The following is a 23,473-nucleotide window of genomic DNA, read 5'->3' as shown; positions in this document are numbered from 1 at the left end:
ATTTTATTTCGGTTTGTATTCAGTTTTGCTTTTCTTTCCTTTTAATTTGATAGAGACTTGAAACCAGAAAATATTCTTTTGGATTCAGTAGTAAGTATTCTCTTTTAAAAATCTACTAGTTCTCAATTTTTGTTGTTGCTTTTATGCTTAGTGCAAAAAAAGTCTCAGAGATTCTGTACTGCGTTATTTTATTTATATAACATTCTCAAAATGACAAAACGGTAGGGATGGAGAACAGATTAGTGGTTGACAGGGTCCAAGGGGATAGAGAGTGCAAAGATAAAGGGGTAGCATTAGGGAAGTTCCTTTGGTGGTGGTTACACGAATCTATACATCTGTATTGCGTAGAGCCACACACACACACAAAGCATGCATGTAAAAAGTGAAAACTGAATAAGGTTGACAGTCTGGTTAATAGTATTGTACCAATGACAATTTCCTCTGTATACTATTTTGCAATTTCATGTGGATCTATAATTATGTCAAAATAAAAGGAGTTTGAAAATTGTTAATTTATTGGCCGGGTGTGGTGGCTCACGCCTGTAGTCCCAGCACTTTGGGAGGCCAAGATGGGTGGATCACTTGAGGTGGCATGCCTGGGCAACATGGCGAAACACCATCTCTACTAAAAATGCAAAAATTAGCCAGGTGGCACGCGCCTGTGGTCCCAGCTACTCAGGAGACTGAAGCATGAGAATCGCTTGAACCCAGGAGGCAGAGGTTGCAGTGAGCCGAGATCACACCACTGCACTCCAGCCTGGGCAACAGAGTAAGACTCTGTTTCAAAAAAAAAAAAAAATTAACTGAAAAATTGTCAATTCATATTTATGCATTGTTTTATCTTACTGCCCCTGTATTTGTCAGGGACATGTTGTCTTAACAGATTTTGGGCTTTGTAAAGAAGGAATTGCTATTTCTGACACCACTACTACATTTTGTGGGACACCAGAGGTAAGAAATATATCTCATTGTCATTTATATAATCATGTATAAAATGCAAATATGAATTACAGATTGCATATATAAATTTAAAATAAGAAAAGTAGAATAAAAACTGTCATTTCAGCTTCCAGCCAGCTGGAAATACCTGATAATCATGCCTTGATAGTTGGGTATTTTTAACTGTGATTGTTAGATACTGCAAGACCCTTTTGAATAATCCAACAAATATAAATTATGTTTATTTGTTTTTAATGTTAGAAGTTTACCTTAGACTTCTTTATGCATTTAATTATATTTCTTTTTTTGTTTTTGTTTTCTTCTAAGGTAAATATTGTAGAAAATTATATTTCTAATCCTTTAAAAATCACAAATCAGTGATGAAAGTGTTCTTTCTGTGACTGTGTTAACAACATTGAATCACACACTTTAAATGGGTGAATTGTGTGATATGTGACTATTTTAATAAAGCTGTTTTTCTTTTAAAAAATGAGCTAAAGCAAATATGGCAAAATATTAACACTTGACTATATCTCAGTTGCAGTTTATTGGTTTCTCTTGTTTTTTATATGCTTGAAATATTTTGTAACAAAATTAAGTGTTTACTTACTAGAAGAAAATAAAGCAGTGGATATGGAAAAACAAATCACAAATCAGAATTTATTTATCAGAACATCCCATTTTCTAATCATGTTAGCTAGCAAAAAAAGTATCTATTTGTGACAATAGTAATGATCCTTACAAATCATGTAAAAGCTTTATTATTCATACTTCACACACATAAACAAGTTTAGTTTATTTTGAACTGTCCAAATTCCAAGGTATTTATAATGATTTTAGGTACCACGTAATATTTCATCTTTATCGTGGAGTACTTGCAAATACAATGTTGAAAATGTGTGAGAGAATGGCTTCTAACTGAGTTCAGAAACTTAACTAAAAGTATCTCTAAGTAATAAATATTTACCTTGAAATGGGTTTTTCCTTCTTTTCTGTCTAACCCTAGTGCTTGTATATATTTATAACCATTGTGTTTTGGTTTCTGGATGAAGAAACATTCTTTGTTATTGTATATTAATTTCATAGTTAAAATATTTTGCAATTTCTTTTCTTTTTCTTTTTTTTTTTTTTTTTTGAGATGGAGTCTCGCTTTGTCATCCAGGCTGGAGTGCAGTGGCGCGATCTCAGCTCACTGCAAGCTCCGCCTCCCGGGTTCACGCCATTCTCCTGCCTCAGCCCCCCGAGTAGCTGGGACTACAGGCGCCCGCCACCACGCCTGGCTAATTTTTTGTATTTTTGGTAGAGACGGGGTTTCACCGTGTTAGCCAGGATGGTCTCGATCTCCTGACCTTGTGATCCACCCGCCTCAGCCTCCCAATATTTTGCCATTTCTTTAGATCACATAAAAAAGCTTAAGAGGAAATTATTTTCTTACATGTATTTCATATGGGAAGAGGTAATATATTTTGGAATGTAAAATTCAAGTTCACTGTCTTAGATGTGTTAAGTTGTGATCAGTCTAAATTTCCTACAAATTAAAATGTAAATAGACATCTACAACTTATACAAGTTTTCTAAATAATATGTTAGAGAATTGCTGTTATAATTCTCAAATGAGAATGCAATTCTTTCTTTTTTACTGAAAAGAAAAAAAAGGATTATAATTGCTACATTAAGTATTCTTGCAGGGTGCCGTGGCTCATGCCAGTAATCCCAGCACTTTGGGAGACCAAAGTGGGCAGATTGCTTGAGCCCAGAAGTTCCAGACCAGCCTGGGCAACATGGCTAAAACCCCGTCTCTATGAAAAATACAAAAAACTAGCCAGGTGTGGTGGCGCATGCCTCTAGTCCCAGCTCCTCAGGAGGCTGAGGTGGGAGTATCACCTGAGCCCAGGAAGTCAACGCTGCAGTGAGCTGTGATTGTGCCACTGCATTCCAGCTTGGGCGACAGAGAAAGATCCTGTCTCAAAAAAACAAAAAAATTATTTAAGGGGAAAACATGAATAATGACCAAATGAACTTCTAAAATAATCTTTGAAAGACTTTCCCCACAAATACCTACATCACCTATTGGGAATTATAGATTCTACCTTCGCGATACTCTTATTTATTTTAACTGTATCACAGTTTCCAAGGAGAAATGCAGAATACATGTATTTTGAAGTGTTCTAGTTGACATTAGCTAAGAACCACTGGTGTAGAATGAGAATATCCAGCCCACTGGAAATCTAGATAATTTGGTTTCAGTATGATAGCAACAACTAAAATTTGTTAAATTTCTCAATTATTTATAGATTTTGTCTTGATTTGTTTACTGACTTGCTCTAATATTTTATTGTTTTCTATAGTATCTTGCACCTGAAGTAATTAGAAAACAGCCCTATGACAATACTGTAGATTGGTGGTGCCTTGGGGCTGTTCTGTATGAAATGCTGTATGGATTGGTATGTATTTCTATACCTCATTATTCCAATGTATTATCATTGATTTGATTGTCTGTCTGTCTCTCTCTCCCACCTTAAGAATCTCACGGACACTTAGATAACACTAACAGAGCAGTAATAGCCTGGTTAAATGAACCCAAAACCACATTAGGAATAACGACAAAAAGAGGCTGGGCATGGTGGCTCATGCCAGTAATCCCAGCACTTTGGGAGGCCGAGGCAGGCAGATCACTTGAGGCCAGGAGTTCGAGACCAGCCTACGCAACGTGGCGAAATCCCATCTCTACTAAAAATACAAAAAATTATCTGGGTGTTGTAGTGCATACTGTAGTCCCAGCTGCTTAGGAGGCGGAGGCCCAAGAATCGCTTGAACCCAGGAGGCAGAGTTTGCAGTGAGCCAAGATTGCACCACTGTACTCCAGCCTGGGTGACAGAGGGAGACTCTGTCTCAAAAAAAAAAAAAAAAACCCTTTTTATTTTGTTACTAATTTTTTTAAATTAATATAATTGTTTCTCTGCTATTCTAATAACTACTTCAGATGTTCTTACCCCCTTGGCATTTTTAGAAATAGACAACTGGTTGTAATATTAAAATTATCTGCTTCCATTCAGTTTACTCAAATATCACTCTAATTTTAAGATAATGGACAAAAAAAGATTTTGCATTTATCAATAAATTACTGTATTTCAGAAGATCTTTTGGTTTTTGCCTTTTATTTTAATAGATTTAATTAATACACAGGTGCTCAGCTTTTCCCATCATTGGAGATCACTCTGTTCCCATCCCTGAAAACACCATGTCTTAAAAATTTTCTTGAAAAAAGTGATGTTTATGCAGTCAGTTTGCCCAGTTCTTATTTAGTTAAAGACACATAGGCTGGCCAGAGCTTCTGATTAATGAGAATAAAGTTTTTTCACTACATTGAGTTAATATTATTCCAACCCAAAGCAAACAGCGTAGGCATTTTAGTTAGCTCAAATAGCTTTATAAGAGTACATGTATGTTTTTCTGTAGGCTTTTTGACATGTTTAGAATAGTTCCTAGACTCCCTTTGTGGTCCCCTAAGTGTCCGGCAGCCTCATGCTGGGAACCATGTGCGAATCGCTGAGGCTGCTGCTACTGCTGATGTTAAATGCCACTGTCAGCCAAGACCTGAGCTGAGTGTCTATTTGCTTTTTATTGAAAACTGTGGCGCTTACAGTGAAATTCAGCACATGAAGTACATTTCAGAGCGTTTGTTTTATCTTGCTAGTTTCGAATGATTGCCCTTGACTGTGACCTGCATGTTAAAAGATCTAGTTTTCTGGTTATGTTGCTGACTTAGAACATTGGAAAACCACTTTATACCTGATTTCCCTTTAAGCACTATTTATTTGCCATCTTGATATTTCAGAATCCTTCCAATTTATTTAGAGGACTTTGAAAATATATCATTGCACATAAAATGCAGTTGATTCAAAAGAGAACATTTGAAACATACATTTTATTAATCAAACTTTTATTGTTTTAAAATGAAGTTTTATTTTGGCCAGCCGCAGTGGCTCACGCTTGTAATCCCAGCACTTTGGGAGGCCAAGGCAGGCAGATCACCTTAGGTCAGGAGTTCAAGACCAGCCTGTCCAACATGGCAAAACCTCGTCTCTACTAAAAATACAAAAACTAGCCTGGCACAGTGGCATGCCCCTGTAATCCCAGATACTTGGGAGGCTGAGTCAGGAGAATCACTTGAACCCGGGAGGCGGAGGTTGCAGTGAGTGGAGATCATGCCACTGCACTCCAGCATAGGCAACAAAGCGAGACTCCGTCTCAAAAAAAAACAAAAAAACAAAAAAAAGTCATATTTTAAAAGATAAGCTTTTTCTTTCCTACACAAAGTAAAGGAAAAGTGGCAAGCCTATAAAACTCCCTTAACTTTAAAAATTATGTATACTTTAATTTTTATTTTTACTTTTTTTGAGACAGAGTCTCACTGTGTTGCTCAGGCTGGAGTGTAGTAGAATGATCACGACTCACTGCAACCTTGACTTCCCAGGCTCTGATGCTTCTCCCACCTCAGCCTGCTGAGTAGCTTGGACTACGGGCATGCACCACCCCAGCTAGCTTGCTTATTTATTTATTTATTTATTTATTTATTTATTTATTTATTTATAGTAGAGACAGGGTGTCGCCATGTTGCCTAGGCTGGTCTCAAAATCCTGAGCTCTAGTGATCTGCCCACCTCAGCCTCCCAAAGTGCTGGGATTTCCAGTGTGAGCCACTGTGCCTGGCGTCACTTTTTATTTTGTAAATTTCTGTATTGTTTGGATTTGTTACAACAAGCATATAATACTTTTCTAATTTTCACAAAAAGAGACTGAAAAGAAAAAAATGTCATTTTAATGTTTTAAGTCAGATTCATCTTATTTTATAAAAATACTGGTAACTAATATTAAAAAGGTAAAAACAAACCCACAAGGGTAAAATACTAGAGACCAGTCCTCTGGTGAATAAATCGGGTTTTTTTGTTTGTTTGTTTGTTTTTTTAAAAAAAGAACAGTAACATTTTACATGGTAATTCCCTCTTTGGAAAAATGTTTCTGGTGCTCTGGACACATTAATTCAAAAGGAAGTAGTTTTGTAGGTTACATATTACAACCTTGCAGATAGAACCCGAGTAGCATGATAATCTTCTTTCCTCTTATTCCCAGAGTACAGAAACCTGTACAGCTCATTTTTTTTCTCAAAAGTTGTTACTTTATTTATTTGAGATGGGGTCTCACTATGTTGCCCAGACTGGAGTGCAGTGGCGCAGTCTCAGCTCACTGCATCCTCCGCCTCCCAGGTTTAACCGATTCTCATGCCTCAGTCTCCTGAGTAGATGAGACTACTGGCATACACCACCATGCCCAGCTGGTTTTTTATTTTTTCAGTAGAGACGGTTTCACCATGTTGCCCAGGCTGGTCTTGAACTCCTGGCCTCAAGCGATCTGCCCACCTCAGCCCCCCAAAGTGCTGGGATTACAGGCGTGAGCCACCACACCTGGTCTTTATTTTTACTTTAAACCTTTATAATTAGATGATTAACTAGCTAATGCTTGTGTTGAAGCTATACCCCAAGTCTTTTGGCTGTTGCGGTGGCATTTTTAATTCTGCAAAGTACAGTCATAATATTATCTCTGTCATAAGTACCTAAGAAACATTATCTTCAGGCCTCTATCTCTACTAGAAATCCCTTTGTTTTAGTGAGTTTATTCCAAAGTCTGAAATTAATGTTTGATCTGTCTTGAACTTCTATTTCCAATGATTCTGTCATTATGCCTATGATAAGGTTGGTGGTTTTCTCTAAAACAGGTACTACTACAAGTTGTATATAATTTAACAGCTGTCTACAAGGTGCTATTGAACAAACTGGCCCTAATTCATTCAGTGAACACTTATTAAGCTCTATGATGTGTTCGGTTTTAGAATCTCTTTGCTTCAGGAAGCCACACTGCAGGTGTCTACATGTCCCAAGAGGTCCATACATTTTTTCAACTGACTGCTCCCTCAAGATTAAAGCCATTTTAACCCCATTTGCGCATAATTTGTTTACCACTAAGTTTATTTTGCTTTTTTTTTTTTTCCAGCCTCCTTTTTATTGCCGAGATGTTGCTGAAATGTATGATAATATCCTTCACAAACCCCTAAGTTTGAGGCCAGGAGTGAGTCTTACAGCCTGGTCCATTCTGGAAGAACTCCTAGAAAAAGACAGGCAAAATCGACTTGGTGCCAAGGAAGACTTTGTATGTAACAGCTTTTCTAGCTCCAGCTTTATTTAAGCTTATTTAAAATTTGGAAATAAAGCTTTATTTTATATGGTATTTAATGGAATGAATACAACATGCGGAGAATAGCAACATGGAAAAAAAGCATACTTGTCTCCACAGTTTTCACCTGTATTTATATAAAACTATGTAGTATTTAAAGCACTTTCTGTTGCATACACTTTTTCCCTATCCACCACATACACTTTCGCACCCTATTATTTACTTGATTTTCATTTATTACAAATTCCCCTCCCCTTCTTTTTAAAAAGTGTTGTGTGGCATATTTTCACTACCTAAACTTTCTTTTGCTGTTTTTATTGCTAAATAATACTAACATTTTCATGAACTAATAACACAGAGACTAACCAGCTAGTAAGCTTTTTGTTGAGGGTTTGGGATTATCTAAAGTCTAAATCATTTCCTTTAGCAGGAATTTGTTAAGTGCCTCCTGTCTGCGTGAGGTAATGTCTTTTGCCTTGAACACTAAGTCACTTTTTTTTTTTTTTTTTTTTTTTTTTTTAAGAATTTGGTGAGACCTCCTTGAGATAATTAGGGAATCTGCATGTTTGTTTCAAATAAGGGTAATTAAATTTGTAGTGTAGTTACCGGCATTATGTTAGTGTGTCAGTAAATGCACAAAAATATTGAGGAATATGAACTTTTGAATTGCTTTCTCAGATATTCTTGGAGGCTGCTTATCAATTTTGAACTTGAGCTGTGAATAAAAGACTTTGCTGCTACTGCTCTACCCCCGCTCCCCAGTTCAGCTGGTAGCTCTGCCAACAATTTGCTTTCCGTTGTTCCAGACAGTCTTGCTAATATTTCAAACCTCCTTGTCCCTTGGTCCATTTATTGAATTCATTGACAGAGATTGCAGCTGTAGATGAATCCAGCTATCATCTCATGGGGTGCTGAACAGTGCTAAAGAAGGTAACAAACTAGGCATATTGGAAGCACTGTGAACCTCATCTGTGCTTCCCCACTGTCTGGTAATACTATTTGTTTCTCTGTGTAGCTTACTCTCTTCCTCTCTGTATTAACTATTTCACACCTTCTCTCCAGACTTCCCAGATTCCTTTTCTTCTTCTTCACTTTTAACAGATGATCTTGCCTTCTATTTTGTAAGGAAAATAGAACCATCAGAGTGGAGCTAACTTAGCTTCCTGCTATCAAATCCACAGACCTATATACACTTGCAGGATCCTGTCATTTTCTTCTTCGTATTGTAGTGGAAAAGGTCTGTTTCCACCTGTGCACTGTATCCTGTCCATTTGTAAGGAACCCTGTCCATGTTTGTTTGTTTTGCATAAATAACTGCTCCCCTTTTTTTCTGGTTCCTTCCAGTCAGTAATTAAATGTTATCAAATCTGTTGCTTCTTAAGCCAAAAAAACCCTCAGTCTTACTCTCCTGAGAGGTACTACTCTATCTCCTTCCCTTCTTAGCCAAACTTGTTGGAAGTTTTCTTTGTTCAGTCTCCCTTTCCCAAGCTCTTTCATTTCTCAATCTACCACAAAATAGCCAGTAGAATTGCTGGATACTACTTTTCCTCAACTTATGCCACCCTCAGCATTTAAACTTGCAACACTCTCCTGTTCCCTAGCCTTCTGCAAGAGCACACGTGCATCTCATCTCAGGCTTTTCTTTCTGTATTTCTGGACCGTTCTCCATTATCTCCTGTGTAAGCTCCTTTTCAAACTTCAAGTGTTGCAGTGCCCTGTCGTCCTAAACCCTCTTTTCTTCCATGCTGTCTTCCTGGGCAATCTCAATTGGTCCCATGGCTTTAGTTATCTATATGTTTTCATCTCACACATTTATATCTTCTGTACTCTTCAGCCCTCTCTTCTAAACTCTAGACTTACATAGTATCTGCCTGCTCAACATCACCACTTGGAGTTCCTGAGAGTACCTCAGATGCTGCTATTGTCCCCCTGTGCTCCCTTTCGTATTAAAGGACATCACTGTCCATGTGGCTGTTCAGGCCAGAAATCTGAGAGGCATTCTTGATTCTTCTCTCTTCCTTACTTCCATATTCAACAAACAGCCAGTTCCTTTTTGCTGCCTGAATCTTTCCCATATCCAGACATTTCTAGCCCCACTGCTACTATTGTCCTACTCTTTGTCACCTTTAGTCTGGTTACAGTGGTTGCTATTTTTCCCTTATCTGGTCTTGACTCTTCAATCTAATTCTCCCTGTAGCCAGGGTGATGTTTTGGGGCAATTTTTTTTTTTTTTTTTTTTTTTTGAGACAGGGTTTTGCTCTATCACCGATGCTGGAGTGCAGTGGTGTGATCACGGCTCACTGCAGCCTCAACTTCCCAGGTTCAAGTGATCCTCCCACCTCAGCCCCCAAATAGCTGGATTACAGGCATGTGCCACCACACTGTTTTGTAGAGATGGGAGTCTCATTATATTGCCCAGGTTGGGTTTGAACTCCTGGGTTCAAGTGATCCTCCCACTTCGGACTCCCAAAGTGCTGGGATTATAGGTGTGAGCCACCGCGCCTGGCCCAGGGTGGTGGTTTAAAAAACATTTCTCACCAACCTGAGGCTTTAGAAAACAAACAAATAGAAAAACCAGTTGTGACATTCTCATAACTAAATCTCCTTGATGGCTTCTTATGACCCTAGAGCAAAATCCAAAATGTTTCATGTAGACCTGATATGATACAGCCAGTTTAGCTCTTGAGCTTCACCTTATGTGACAGTCCCATCCCTCCCTACACTGCAGCCATATTGGACTCTCATTTTCTTGACCATACTAACCTCTTTGCCACCTCAGAGCCTTTCTGGAACATGCTCTCCCCATTCTTTTGTCTGGCTTAATTCTTACTCATTTTTCAGACCTCTGGTGAGATACCACTTTCTCTAAGAAGTCTTTTTTAACCCACCAAATTAGGTTGGATCCTACTTTATACACTCCTGTGGCACCTTGAAGGAAAAAAAGCTAGAGTCAATACTGTGCCATTGTTTGGTAATACCAACCCTGAGTGGGATTTTTTTTATTAGTAGAACTCATGACTGATTTTATTTCTACTCCACTGTATAAAGCTCTCTGCCCAACTTCTTTTCCCACCTACTCCAGTAATAACACTAATTCTTTGTAACTCTGTAGTGCTTTATTCTTTTCATAGCACTTTACATCCATACTTTACACTGATCCTTAAAACATACTTCCCCTGAAGTATTAAGGGCAGAAAGGTTATCCCCATTTTACCACTGAGGAAACTGACTGTGAAGAGAATACAACTTAAGTTTAAGTAGGTCATTCTAAGTAATTTTCTTTCAGTCTTTCTATTGCTTACATGAATAACATCATTTTGCCACACAAATAACATACACATGTTCCTAAAAAGAGTTATTGAGGGGCAAAATAGTAATTAGTTTGGCTTCATAAAATTATGCAGTTAGTACTTAATATATTCTTCGGCATTAGTAAAACAAATTTTTTTTAATATTCCAGCTTGAAATTCAGAATCATCCTTTTTTTGAATCACTCAGCTGGGCTGACCTTGTACAAAAGAAGATTCCACCACCATTTAATCCTAATGTGGTAAGTATATATCCAAATCTTTCTTTCTAGAATCGTGAAACATAATAGCAGTTCATTGTAAGTTTGAAACTAGATCTCAGAATCACCTGAATTAAATGGAGTCATTACCTAAATATTTGTGAAATATGTCACTCAGGGTTGTCTAGTATAACTAATAACTTCAGGGAGACCAGTAAGATTATAGTTATATTAGGTTGATAAAAATATCTTCCAGCACAGTAATTGTAAAGTGTTTCTTTGGAGCATGTATAAGAAAAGAATGAACTCAACAAGTCAGCCAGGCATGGTGGCTCACACCTGTAATCCCAGCACTTTGGGAGGCTGAGGTGGGCAGATCACTCCCAGCACTTTGGGAGGCCGAGGTGGGTGGATCACTTGAGGCCAGGAGTTCAAGACCGGCCTGGCCAACATGGTGAAACCCTGTCTCTACTGAAAATACAAAAAAAAATTATCCGGGTGTGGTGATGCATGCCTTTAAACTCCCAAACTACTAGGGAGGCTGAAGCATGAGAAACACTTGAACTCAGGAGATGGAGATTGCAGTGAGTCGAAATTGCACCACTGCACTCCAGCCTGGGTGATAGAGCGAGACCCTGTCTCAAAATAAAATTAAAAAAAAAAAAAACAGGTATAGACAAACATTATTAATAAAATCATATTAATGTAAATTGTTACTTTTTTTGGGAAAACAATAGGCTAGTATTATAAAAATGTTCATGTTAGCTAGACTTGTTAAATCTACTTGATGGAAACATTTCACCTAAAGATAATTTGTTTAAAGCAAAAAGCCATATTAAAGATGAGCTTTATACTATTAACAGTGTTGGAAAATTTTGGAAAATACAGTAAATACATAACAGGGAAATTGTTAATAATCATCAGTAGGCCAGTAATGATGTTAGTCACTAATGATAGCTTCCTTTGTATAGGGATATACACTTTGTATGTGTTATAATATATAATTTACTCTTAAGCTACCAGCTTACTACTATTACTGTTTTTCTTATTACACATTTTATAAATGAGGAAATAGAAGCTCAGAGATGTCTCACAGCTGGATGAAAAGTAGTAGAGCCAGGATTCCAATATATGCGTGATTCCAGTCATTATTCTGTTTCCTTATGCTCTGTTGTCTTTTCTTATTAAATTATATAAAAATGAGCAAGCACTTAGAAAATCCTTATAAAGTTACATGAAAACATGGTAATTACAATTTTTGTGACTTATAATTATAGCAGTAAAAATAAGGATAAGGACTAGAATAGAATATAAACCAAGACTGATTTGGAGTTTTAAGATCATAGGTGAATTTATTTTCTTTGTTTAAGTATTTTGATGTTGCTATAAAACGTAAGGAATCTTTTTTTTTTTTTTTTTTTTTTTTTTGAGACAGAGTCTTGCTCTGTCGCCAGGCTGGAGGGCAGTGGCGCGATCTTGGCTCACTACAACCTCCGCCTCCCTGGTTCAGGAGATTCTCCTGCCTCAGCCTCCCGAGTAGCTGGGACTACAGGCATGCGCCACCACGCCCAGCTAATTTTTGTATTTTTAGTAGAGATGGGGTTTCACCATGTTGGCCAGATGGTGTCGATCTTTTGACCTCATGATCTACCCGCCTCAGCCTCCCAGAGTGCTGGGATTACACGCGTGAGCCACTGTGCCCGGCCAGGAATACTTTTTTAATAAATTAGAGCAGATAAGGAGATCAGGAAGGTATTATTTAATAGTCTATCAGGCTTTGTTCCAGGTTAATTTCTATACATAGCTCATAGCTGGTATTAATTAATAGGTGTAATATTTTACACCTACATACATAATATTTGTAGACTGACTGACTTCATGTAGTGCATCCAGGGATGACTCCATTAGGAATAATTTCGGTCCCAAATTTCTAGAGTTTGTGGTAGGAAACTAAGACTCTTAAGAATTATTTTATTTTTCTCTTTAGACTAAGTATCTTAGCAGAATTTAATTACATTCAAATAAATATATCATCAAGCATGTTGAAGAATGTTGAAGGGACTCCTAAGCAACATTGGAAATGGAAACAGTATTGACTTCAGACTCAGATAGCTCCAGCATTGGATCCCTGCTCTTCTATGATTAACTAGAAGTTAAGCTTCTCTATACTTTTTTTTCTTTCACAACATGAGCTGTGAGGTTTAATTTAGGTAACATTTGTAAAGCACCTCAGTGCATTGCACACAGTAGATATTTAATTAATAATACCTTTTTTAATTCTTTTCCCTCTGTTTGGGAATTTTTTCATTAAATATTTATTGGTAACTTAGTTAGAAAACACAAGTAGAACATGGGCTCTGTCTTCAAGAAAATTACAGTTAAGGGGATAAAATATATAAAGAGAAGAGTTAAATAATTCTATGTTTAGTGCATATTAGGCATTCAGTGTTGTGGAATTAAAATATGTAATGTGAGGCAAAAAAACAGATGCCTCATAATAACTTATGATTGCATCTGTGGGGGAAAAACAGTTGACAGAAATAGTCTTTAATGCTTACTCTTTCAGTGAATAAAGTGAATTCGTTGATTTTCCAATCGGGTAGTGTTTTATATTTTAATAGGGTAGTTACTAGGGAAAGGGAGAGTGGGGTTATTGACCATGCTAAGCTTCAGTATTTCTATGATGAATGTTTCTAGCAGTTACTGAGAATTATTTCAAAGTCTAACAGGTTGCATAAAGTATTTACTTCAATTATATGTGTCCAACTAGTCTACATTAAAAAAGGACTGGAAGCAGTTTATTTCTCTGTTTACAATGGGTAAAATGCATTCTGGATTCTCTTTTTTTAGCCCACAAAATTGAGGTTATACTGCTAAATATTTAATTTATCCTAATAAGAATTGGTTGCTTAATTTTATTCTCTCAGCAGCTGATAGAGAAAGGATAATAGCAGTGACCTAAAATGGGCTAATACAAACCATGAATGGGTACATTATTATATTTTAATCTTTTTTTGCTATAAAACTTATCAACAAGTAGTTTTTGATACTTTAAAAGATTTCTCATTATACCATTTCGGAACAACCAACACAAAACAAGTGCCTCCAAAATAAGCCGTATTTAGGTAGGATTTCATTGAAGCTCCATCTGAAATCCTCTAAGTTACTATGAAGCATATCCTAACATTCCATTCTATGTTGGATACACCCAGGTTTTGATCCTTGCCTCCACTTTAATCCTCAGAAAAACTTACTTTGTTGCTGCTTTCATTTTGGCATCTCTTGGAATACAACTTGCTAAGGGTTTTGACTCCCTTTTTGAAATATTGACTATTCTGCATAGCTAATAGTTTACAGTTCTGTGGCCTCAGTCCCTACTTTAGGAATTTCTGTTTATTACATATAAAATTTTGGAAAAGTATGAAAACAAAAATTGACTGCTTGGTGGGAGAGGGCTCACCAACATTTCAAATTAGAGGTTCCCCCCAAATAATCCTTAAAGTAAAAGTATAGCATAGAAAATAATCCCTAAATTAAAAGTATGGCATAGTCCTGCCCTGAAGGGGGTAGATGTGGTATTGAGCTGTGATAGGAGTGGCTTGGCCATGCTCCAAGTGGGTCATTCAGAAGCCACATCTGAGAGGTGGGTCTGGACCTGGGGAGAGGCTGGCATCATTCTAACAATTCTGTAAGCTGAAAGAAAATATTCATTTCTGGGTCAATGAATCACTCTTATTAATGGTTGTTAAAACTAGTTAAGTGTTAAGGGATTGGGTGTGGTAGGAAGGGATTACTATGAAAATACAGGGGTCCAGAAAGGACAGATTGGAGTGAGGGTGCATATTAGTACCAGGACATATTTATGTTATACATTTCCAAGTGGAGGGGAGAAAAAAGGAATTAACTTCTAGTGCGTGCCCACTGTGTACCCAACATTGTGTTAGGTCCTTGATATGCATTGCCTTGGTTCCCAAACCCTCTGAAGAATTAAAACCTAGGTATGGGCTGAACACAGTGGCTCATACCTGTAATCCCAGTACTTTGGGAGGCTGAGGCAGGTGGATTTTTTGAGCCCAGGAGTTCAAGACCAGCCTGGGCAACATGGCAAGACCCTGTCTCTAACAACAACAACAACAACAACAACAAAAAGTGAAAATTAGCTGGGTGTGATGGCACGCACCTGTAGTCACACCTATTCCAGGAACCTAAAAGTAACCCTTGCAAGACCTAAGATAATGTTTTTGTGTATAATCTTTAAGTGAAGAATGCTTTTTAAAGCATGACCCAGAAGCCATAAGAGAAAAAAGTTGGTAGATTTGACTACATAAAATTTCATTTCATTTCATTTATTGATTGATTGATTGAGACAGAGTCTTGTTCTGTCGCCAAGGCTGGAGTGTAGTGGTGCAATCTCGGCTCACTGAAACCTCCGCCTCCCGGGTTCAAGCTGTTCTCCTGCCTCAACCTCCCAAGTAGCTGGGACTACAGGTGTGCACCACCATGCCCAGCTAATTTTTGTATTTTTAGTAGAGATGGGGTTTCACCATGTTGGCCAGGCTGATCTTGAACTCCTGACCTTAGGCAATCCGCCTATCTGGGCCTCCCAAAGTGCTGGGATTACAGGCATGAGCCACCGCGCCCGACCGACTACAGAAGATTTTAGTGTATGTGCTGCCGAAGCGAGCACTGACCACATAAAATTTAGAAATATCTGCATAAAAATTAGTATAAGCAAATAACGAACTGGGAAAATTTTCCTTAACACCTAAAGCATTCTTACTAGTCAATGGGAAGAAACACCAACAACCAATAGAAACATAGACAAAAGACAGAAAACATGCAGTTACAGAAAAAGAAATACAAATAGCTTTCAATTATATGAAAAGAAGTTCATACTGACGGTTGAAGAAGTGCAATATTAAACCATAACAGGTTACCATTTTTCACCTGGCAGATTAACAAAGATCAAACAGTTAGCTATTCTAGGGTTTGATGAAGTAGGTGTTCTCATACAGTGTTCTCAGTACTTTACATGTATCCTTTTACTAAATCCTGACAACAATCCTATGAGATAGTACTGTTATTTTCCATATATATGGATGAGTTAACTGAGGCACAAAAAAAGTTAAATAACTTTTCTCAAAATTAAAGTTCCAGAACTAGAATTTGAACTCTAACTCTCAGATACTCTGAAGGCAGAGCCCTCAACTGTTTTTTTGTTTTTTTTTTTTTTTGAGATGGAATCTTGCTCTGTCACCCAGGCTGGAGTGCAGTGGCGCGATCTTGGCTCACTGCAACCTCCGCCTACCGGGTTCAAGTGATTCTCCTGCCTTAGCCTCCCAAGTAGCTGAGACTACAATAGCTGGCCACCATCCTGGGCTAATTTTTTGTATTTTTAGTAGAGATGGGGTTCCATCGTGTTAACCAGGATGGTCTCCACCTCCTGACCTTGTGATCCGCCTGCCTCATCCTCCCAAAGTGCTGGGATTACAGGCATGAGCCACCGTGCCTGGCCCGCTCTCACTCTTAATAAACCACATGGTACAGGTTGAGTATCCTTTATCTGAAATGTTTGGGACCAGAAGTGTTTTGGATTTGGGATTGCTTTTTGGATTTTGGGATTTACTTACTGATTGAGCATCCCATATCTGAAAATCTGAAATTCAAAATGCTCCAGTGACTGTCATGTAGATGCTCAAAATTTTTGGCTTTTGGAGCATTTTGGATTTTGGATTTTCAGATTTGGGATGCTCAGCCTGTATTATTCCTGTCAGTACCAGCCATGAGCCATGAGGGCATTATAAAGGCAAGTCAGAGAACATTGCCATCATTTGAGTGCCTTCTACATGTTAGATTCTGGAAATTTTATTTATTAACGCATCAGATCCTTGCAATAACCTCAGGAGGTAGGTGATAGTATTCTTACTTTATGGAAGAAGAAACAAGCTCATAGAGATAGAGTAGTTTATATAACGAATTACACAACTGTAATCCAAGCACTTTGAGAGGCCGAGACGGGCATATCACTTGAGGTCAGAAGTTTGAGACCAGCCTGGCCAACATGGTGAAACCCTGTCTCTACTAGAAATACAAAAATTAGCTGAGCATGGTGGCACATATCTGTAGTCCCAGCTACTCAGAAGTCTGAGGCACAAGAATTGCTTGAACCCAGGAAGTGGAGGTTTGAGTGAGCCAAGATCACGCCACTGCACTCCAGCCTGGGCAACAGAATGAGATTCTGTCTCAAAAAAAAAGGACAGCTAGCAAATTTTGTAGCCAGAATCCAAGAGCCCATGCTTCAAGGATTGTATATAAGAATTTGATGAGGGAAAAAACATACATACGTACATACATACATACATATAAAACTTCTAGCATTCTTTGTCTCTATGGGGGATTTTCTCATATGGGAGGATCTAGCATTCTGGGTTTTTGTGGTCTCTGCTCAATTTGTAGATGTACCAGGCTGTTAACCTTTGCTTATAATATCCACTCTGAATTTCTATCAGCGCACCCTCAGTTAGACTTAATGACTTGAACATTTTAAGGGTTCCCTTCCCTGTAGAGCAGAAATAACCTAGAAATTCAGGGATGGACTTTAAGAATGAATCACCTGAATTTGTATCCCAGTTTTTATCTATAAATATATTGGGGCTGGGCATGGCGGCTCATGGCTGTAATCTCAACACTTTGGGAGGCTGAGGTGGGAGGATTGCTTGAGCCTAGGAGTTCAAGACCAGCCTGGACAACATGGTGAGACCTTGACTCTACTAAAAATAAAAAATAAGCCAGGTATAGTGACACATGCCTGTGGTCCCAGCTACTTGGAGAAGGCTAAGGCAGGATGATCCCTTGAGCCCAGGAGGTCGAAGCTGCAGTGAGCTGTGATTGTGCCACTGCATTCCAGCCTGGACTACAGGATGAGACCCTGTCTCAAAAAAGTGTGTGTAGGAAAGGTAGAGTCTATTAGCTTGTATCAGATTTGTAAAGGAAAGTTAACCACTGCCTTTGAGCCTAAGCAGCCATCATGCTTAATTTTCATATCAGGACTTGGAAGCCTTCCAGAGCTAAGGGTGCCCTAGTCAAATGCTTCATGACAGTCTCTGTAGCACAGTAAGAGTCATCTTTCACAATTTTACTTATAACCAAGAACCTAATTAAATAAGTGATAACAAAAAAATTATTATTTTACTTATAACCGCTTCATTTATTCATCAGAAGGCTTTACCCACCCATAATTGAGAAACCAGATGGACAGGCATTTTATGGAAGCTCAAATACAAAATGCTAGGACGGGTGCGGTGGCTCACGCCTGTAATTCCAGCACTTTGGGAGGCTGAGGCGGGTGGATCACGAGGTCAGGAGATCAAGACCAAGACTGGCTAACTCGGTGAAACCCCGTCTCTACTAAAAATAGAAAAAATTAGCCGGGCATGGTGGTGGGCGCCTGTAGTCCCAGCTACTCGGGAGGCTGAGGCAGGAGAATGGCGTGAACCTGGGAGGCGGAGCTTGCAGTGAGCCGAGATGGCGCCACTGCAGTCCAGCCTGGGTGACAGAGCAAGACTCTGTCTCAAAAAAAAAAAAAAAAAAAAATACAAAATGCTATCCTGAAAACCTACCTGAGACCTTTTTCTAAACTTGGGTGTAGTGTGAGGCAGTGATGGGTAGAGAGAAAGGGGATCAGTGACAAGCTTTGAGATTTAAATTAACAATGAATCTCTGTTTGTGAGCCTTCCTTACTTTTCTCTCTCCTCCCCCAACTCAAAAAGAACCTTAACTGTTAGAATAAGCTTGTTCAGTGCACAGTCTGTGGGCTGCATGAGGCACAGGATGGTTTTGAATGCGGCCCAACACAAATTCTTAAACTTTCTATAAAACATTATGAGACCTTTTTTGCATTTTTTTTGTTTGTTTTTTAGCTCATCAGCTATTGTTAATGTTAGTGAGTGTGGTCCAAGACCATTCTTCTTCCAGTGTGGCCCAGGGAACCCAAAAGATTGGACACCCCTGTTTTAGGAGGACAGATAACTTGACCTAAATAATAAAGGTCAGGAAAGGAAAAGCAGAAAAGCGTTTCAAGGGAATGAATTAGGAAGACAATAACCTTGCCAGGAATAAACACACAAATTCATAAAGGAGTTGTAATAAAGGACTAAATTGGGCCAGGCGCGGTGGCTCACACCTATAATCCCAGCACTTTGGGAGGCTGAGGCAGATGAATCACAAGGTCAGGAGTTCGAGACCAGCCTGGCCAACATGGTGAAACCCTGTCTGTACTAAAAATACAAAAAGTTAGCTGGGCGCGGTAGGTGGGCGCCTGTAATCCCAGCTACTCGGGAGGGTGAGGCAGGAGAATTGCTTGAACCCAGGAGGCGGAGGTTGCAGTGAGCCAAGATCGCGCCACTGGCACGCCAGCCCAGGTGGCAGTGTGAGACTCTGTCTCAAATAAATAAATAAATAAATAAAGGATTAAATTAATGAAAGAAAAGCTAAGGTGAATAATACTGTGCTTTTGATGTTTTAGGCTGGACCAGATGATATCAGAAACTTTGACACAGCATTTACAGAAGAAACAGTTCCATATTCTGTGTGTGTATCTTCTGACTATTCTATAGTGAATGCCAGTGTATTGGAGGCAGATGATGCATTCGTTGGTTTCTCTTATGCACCTCCTTCAGAAGACTTATTTTTGTGAGCAGTTTGCCATTCAGAAACCATTGAGCAAAATAAGTCTATAGATGGGACTGAAACTTCTATTTGTGTGAATATATTCAAATATGTATAACTAGTGCCTCATTTTTACATGTAATGATGAAAACTATGAAAAAATGTATTTTCTTCTATGTGCAAGAAAAATAGGGCATTTCAAAGAGCTGTTTTGATTAAAATTTATATTCTTGTTTAATAAGGTTATTTTTAAACAAAATTTAAAAGCTATTATTCTTAGCATTAACCTATTTTTAAAGAAACCTTTTTTGCTATTGACTGTTTTTTCCCTCTAAGTTTACACTAACATCTACCCAAGATAGACTGTTTTTTAACAGTCAATTTCAGTTCAGCTAACATATATTAATACCTTTGTAACTCTTTGCTATGGCTTTTGTTATCACACCAAAACTATGCAATTGGTACATGGTTGTTTAAGAAGAAACCGTATTTTTCCATGATAAATCACTGTTTGAAATATTTGGTTCATGGTATGATCAAAATGTAAAAGCATAATTAACACATTGGCTGCTAGTTAACAATTGGAATAACTTTATTCTGCAGATCATTTAAGAAGTAACAGGCCGGGCGCGGTGGCTCACGCCTGTAATCACAGCACTTTGGGAGGCTGAGGCAGGCAGATCACCTGAGGTCAGGAGTTGGAGACCAGCCTGACCAACATGGACAAACCCCGTCTCTACTAAAAATACAAAATTGGCGGGGTGTGGTGGCACATGCCTATAATCCCAGCTACTTGGGAGGCTAAGGCAGGAGAATCGCTTGAACCCGGGAGGCGGAGGTTGCAGTGAGCCGAGATCACACCATTGCACTCCTGCCTGGGCAACAAGAGTGAAACTCCATCTCCAAAAAAAAGAAAAGAAAAAGTAACAAAAGGAAATTATTTGTTTTTGAAATACCAGTTCAACTTTGTGGATTATTTTTCCTCTGAAGGAAAAGAAAAGGCTTAATGGTTAGGATTTTTAAGTATTCCCAAAGATCTGAAGGGTAATAAAATGTACTGGATTTTTTAAGGTGGTACCAAAAATGAATGCCTGTCGTATATTTATATTACAAATACATTCTATTTATGTTCTATTCATCTTTTGAATGTTTAGTATGCTATTAAGTCATTCTGAATCTTTGTATTTGCTTTTGCAAATAGGTATTTCAAAGCTCTTTTCCTAATTGGTTAAGTAAAATAAAAAATTGAGCTTTCTAGAATATTTGCCTAATTGGGTATTAAAAAGTAAAATAATAGGCCAGGCACGGTGGCTCATGCCTATAAGCACCCTGGGAGGCCGAGGCAGGCAGATTATTTGAGCTCAGGAGTTTGAGACCATCCTGGGCAACATGGCGAAACCCTATCTCTACAAAAAATACAAAAATTAGCCAGACATGGTGGCACATACCTTTAGTCCCAGCTACTCTGGAGGCTGAAGTTGGAGGATGGCTTGAGCCCAGGAGATGGAAGTTGTAGTGAACTGAAATTGTGCCACTGCACTTTTCAGCCTGGGTGCCACAGCGAGACCCTGGTTAAGAGGAAAAAAAAAAAAAAAGTAAAAACAAATTGTGGGTCAAAGTAAATGTATACAGTTTTATTACAATGTAACAAAAGTTGAAAATCAGGCAGATGTGTATTCAGTATCCAATTCAATATATCTTAGAAAAAGCACAGGAAACAGACCTTAAAATCGTAACCTACCAACTAACTTACATGCTTATAAAAGTAAAGGAGAATAACTGGCTGGGCATGGTGGCTCATGCCTATAAAATCCCAGCACTTTGGGAGGCCAAGGCAGGAGGATCACTTGAGCCCACGAGTTCAAGACCAGCCTGGGCAATGTAGTGACCCTCATTTCTATTTTTTTTAAAAAAAGAGAGAGTAACTACAGAAGAACTTTAAAAAAATAAGCTTACCTTGGATTCTTGGCTTAGAGTAGAGGTTTTTTTTAAGTTATGGAGGAAACATTTTTGTAAAAGTTTAATGACCCACTTTAGATGCTCCAAGAACAAGCATCCCTTCCATGTATGTCTTGAGAAAGAAATCACGGAAGCATTTCTCACCAATACTCTTTGGCTTAAAATGTTCAGCAGAATTGGGCAGTGGGGGTGACTTTTCTTATATTAATAATATTTACATCCAATACACTGAATCTTCCTTTAGAGGTAAGACTTTAATATCTATACTATAAATATTTGGTTTATTTGGCACTACTGTAAGTTTTGTTTTTCACAAAGCTCTTTACTTATTATGAAGCAAAATAAAAATTGTAGTTTCTTGTATGATTTTTTGTACTCATTCATTCCTGTTAAGCTGCCAAAAATTGAAGTGCAATATTGTATATTTTTAAGAACAAATTTAAAATAGAATTTTGATGTTTCTGAGATCACAAGAAATACAAATCTATATAGTATAATAAAATCAGCAAAAAGATCAACTAATGTCTGTCATTATTTGAAATTGGTAATGGTTGCAATGGTCATTATAAAATGAATTATTTATATGTGTGAGGGGGAAAAATAAAATGTGAACAGAAATTATTTGGACACATGAATTACTAGATTATCATAGGCTTATGTGTATAATATTCAGAGAACAAAATGTTTTCTAAGTTTCAAGTTTACCTTTTCTCTCATAGCATAAGTCTTTTAGGAAAATGTGTGCCCTTTGAATAACCATTTCATGGTTATTATCAAAATATACCAGAGGTCTAAATGAAGACTATAATATTTTTAATGTTACCCATACCTCCCATTTTATTGCATATGGTACAAAATAGGGCTTCCCAACCATTGTCACATCATAATACACACTGAAAATTACCAAATTTGTCACACTTGGGGAATAGGTGTCCAGCGATGCAGACAGTGGTAGCAGATCCTCTGTATGAAGTTTTCATATGCAATTTACAAAGAAAGCCAGCAAACTGTTCAGATATCATTTCAGCAGGAGTAAACATTTGAATAAGAGTTTAAATATTCTGAATTTTTATCACTGAAAAATTTATCATTACCAATATCTTTAGCATGTTTGTAACAAATATATTGATTTTCCACGGCCAAATGATACTACAGAACTGTACACAAACATTTTGTAAGTCATTCTTTTGTGTATAATGTACTTTATGAAAAGTAGGGATAGGCATGAGCATTTTTGGTAATGCTGTAATGACCTTTTCAATACAGTGTTAAAATTGATAACTTCATCCCTCATACAAGCAGTTTGGAAATTAGGTCTGTTTTTAAAGTGGTATTTCCCATTCATTTATTGAGACTGAGTCTCACCCTGTTGCCCAGGCTGGAGTGCAGTGGTGCAATCTCGGCTCACTGCAACCACCACCTCCCAGGTTCAAGCGATTCTCGTTCTTCAGCCTCCTGAGTAGTTGGGATTACAGGCATGAACCACCACACCCAACTAATTTTTGTATTTTTTAGTAGAGACAGGGTTTCACCATGTTGGCCAGGCTGGTTTGGAACTCCTGGCCTCAAGTGATCTGCCTGCCTCGTCCTCCCAGAGTGCTGAGATTACAGGCATGAGCCACCACGCTAGGCCTAGAGGAGGATATAACAATTCTAAATATATGTGCACCCAACACTGGAGCACCCAGATTAAAAACAAAGCAAATATTACTAGGTCTAAAGAGAGATATAGACAGCAATACAATAATGGGGAATTTCAATATCCCCCTCTCAGTATTAGATCACCTAGACAGAAAATCAAGAAACACTGAATTTAAACTGGACTTTAGACAAATAGACCTATCAGATATTTACACAACGTTGTATCTAACAACTGCAGAATATACACTCATTTCTTCAGCACATAGAACATTCTCTAGAATAGACCATATGTTAAGCTACAAAAGAAGCCTCAACAAATTTTTAAATATCAATGTATCAAGTATCTTCTCAGACCACAATGGAATAAAACCAGGAATCCATACCAAGAGTAACTCTGGAGACTGTAAATATGTGGAAATTAAACAACATGCTCCTGGATGACTGACCGACCATTGGGTCAACAAAGAAATTAGGATGGAAGTGGAAAAAAAATTTTTGAAACAGATGGAAACATGACATACCAAAACCT

The 23,473-nt window shown here is 38.0% G+C and overlaps 1 protein-coding gene and 1 long non-coding RNA gene across 9 annotated transcripts in view; one reads left to right on the top strand and one right to left on the bottom strand.

The window, feature by feature from the left end:
* LOC129524288 (uncharacterized) overlaps positions 1-20,915 on the bottom strand; it is an 81,208-nt gene extending 60,293 nt beyond the window's left edge. Inside the window, exon 1 of the long non-coding RNA XR_008668055.2 lies at positions 20,793-20,915. This is a non-coding gene — a long non-coding RNA (uncharacterized lncRNA). The remainder of the gene's footprint in view (positions 1-20,792) is intronic.
* SGK3 (serum/glucocorticoid regulated kinase family member 3) overlaps positions 1-21,821 on the top strand; it is a 153,695-nt gene extending 131,874 nt beyond the window's left edge. For all 8 annotated transcript variants that reach the window (XM_055349483.2, XM_031013621.3, XM_055349484.2 and 5 more), the window contains 6 exons: positions 54-90; positions 865-951; positions 3,288-3,383; positions 6,990-7,145; positions 10,630-10,719; positions 19,202-21,821. In XM_055349483.2, coding sequence (XP_055205458.1) covers positions 54-90; positions 865-951; positions 3,288-3,383; positions 6,990-7,145; positions 10,630-10,719; positions 19,202-19,372 — 637 coding nt within the window. In that variant the 3' untranslated portion in view covers positions 19,373-21,821. The remainder of the gene's footprint in view (positions 1-53; positions 91-864; positions 952-3,287; positions 3,384-6,989; positions 7,146-10,629; positions 10,720-19,201) is intronic.
* The last annotated feature ends 1,652 nt before the right edge of the window (positions 21,822-23,473 follow it).

Source organism: Gorilla gorilla, chromosome 7, assembly GCF_029281585.2.
Source record: "Gorilla gorilla gorilla isolate KB3781 chromosome 7, NHGRI_mGorGor1-v2.1_pri, whole genome shotgun sequence".
Taxonomy (NCBI): Eukaryota; Metazoa; Chordata; class Mammalia; order Primates; family Hominidae; genus Gorilla; species Gorilla gorilla.
The sequence above is the reverse complement of the archived record's forward strand: the minus strand, read 5'-3'. Positions and strand labels throughout refer to the sequence as shown.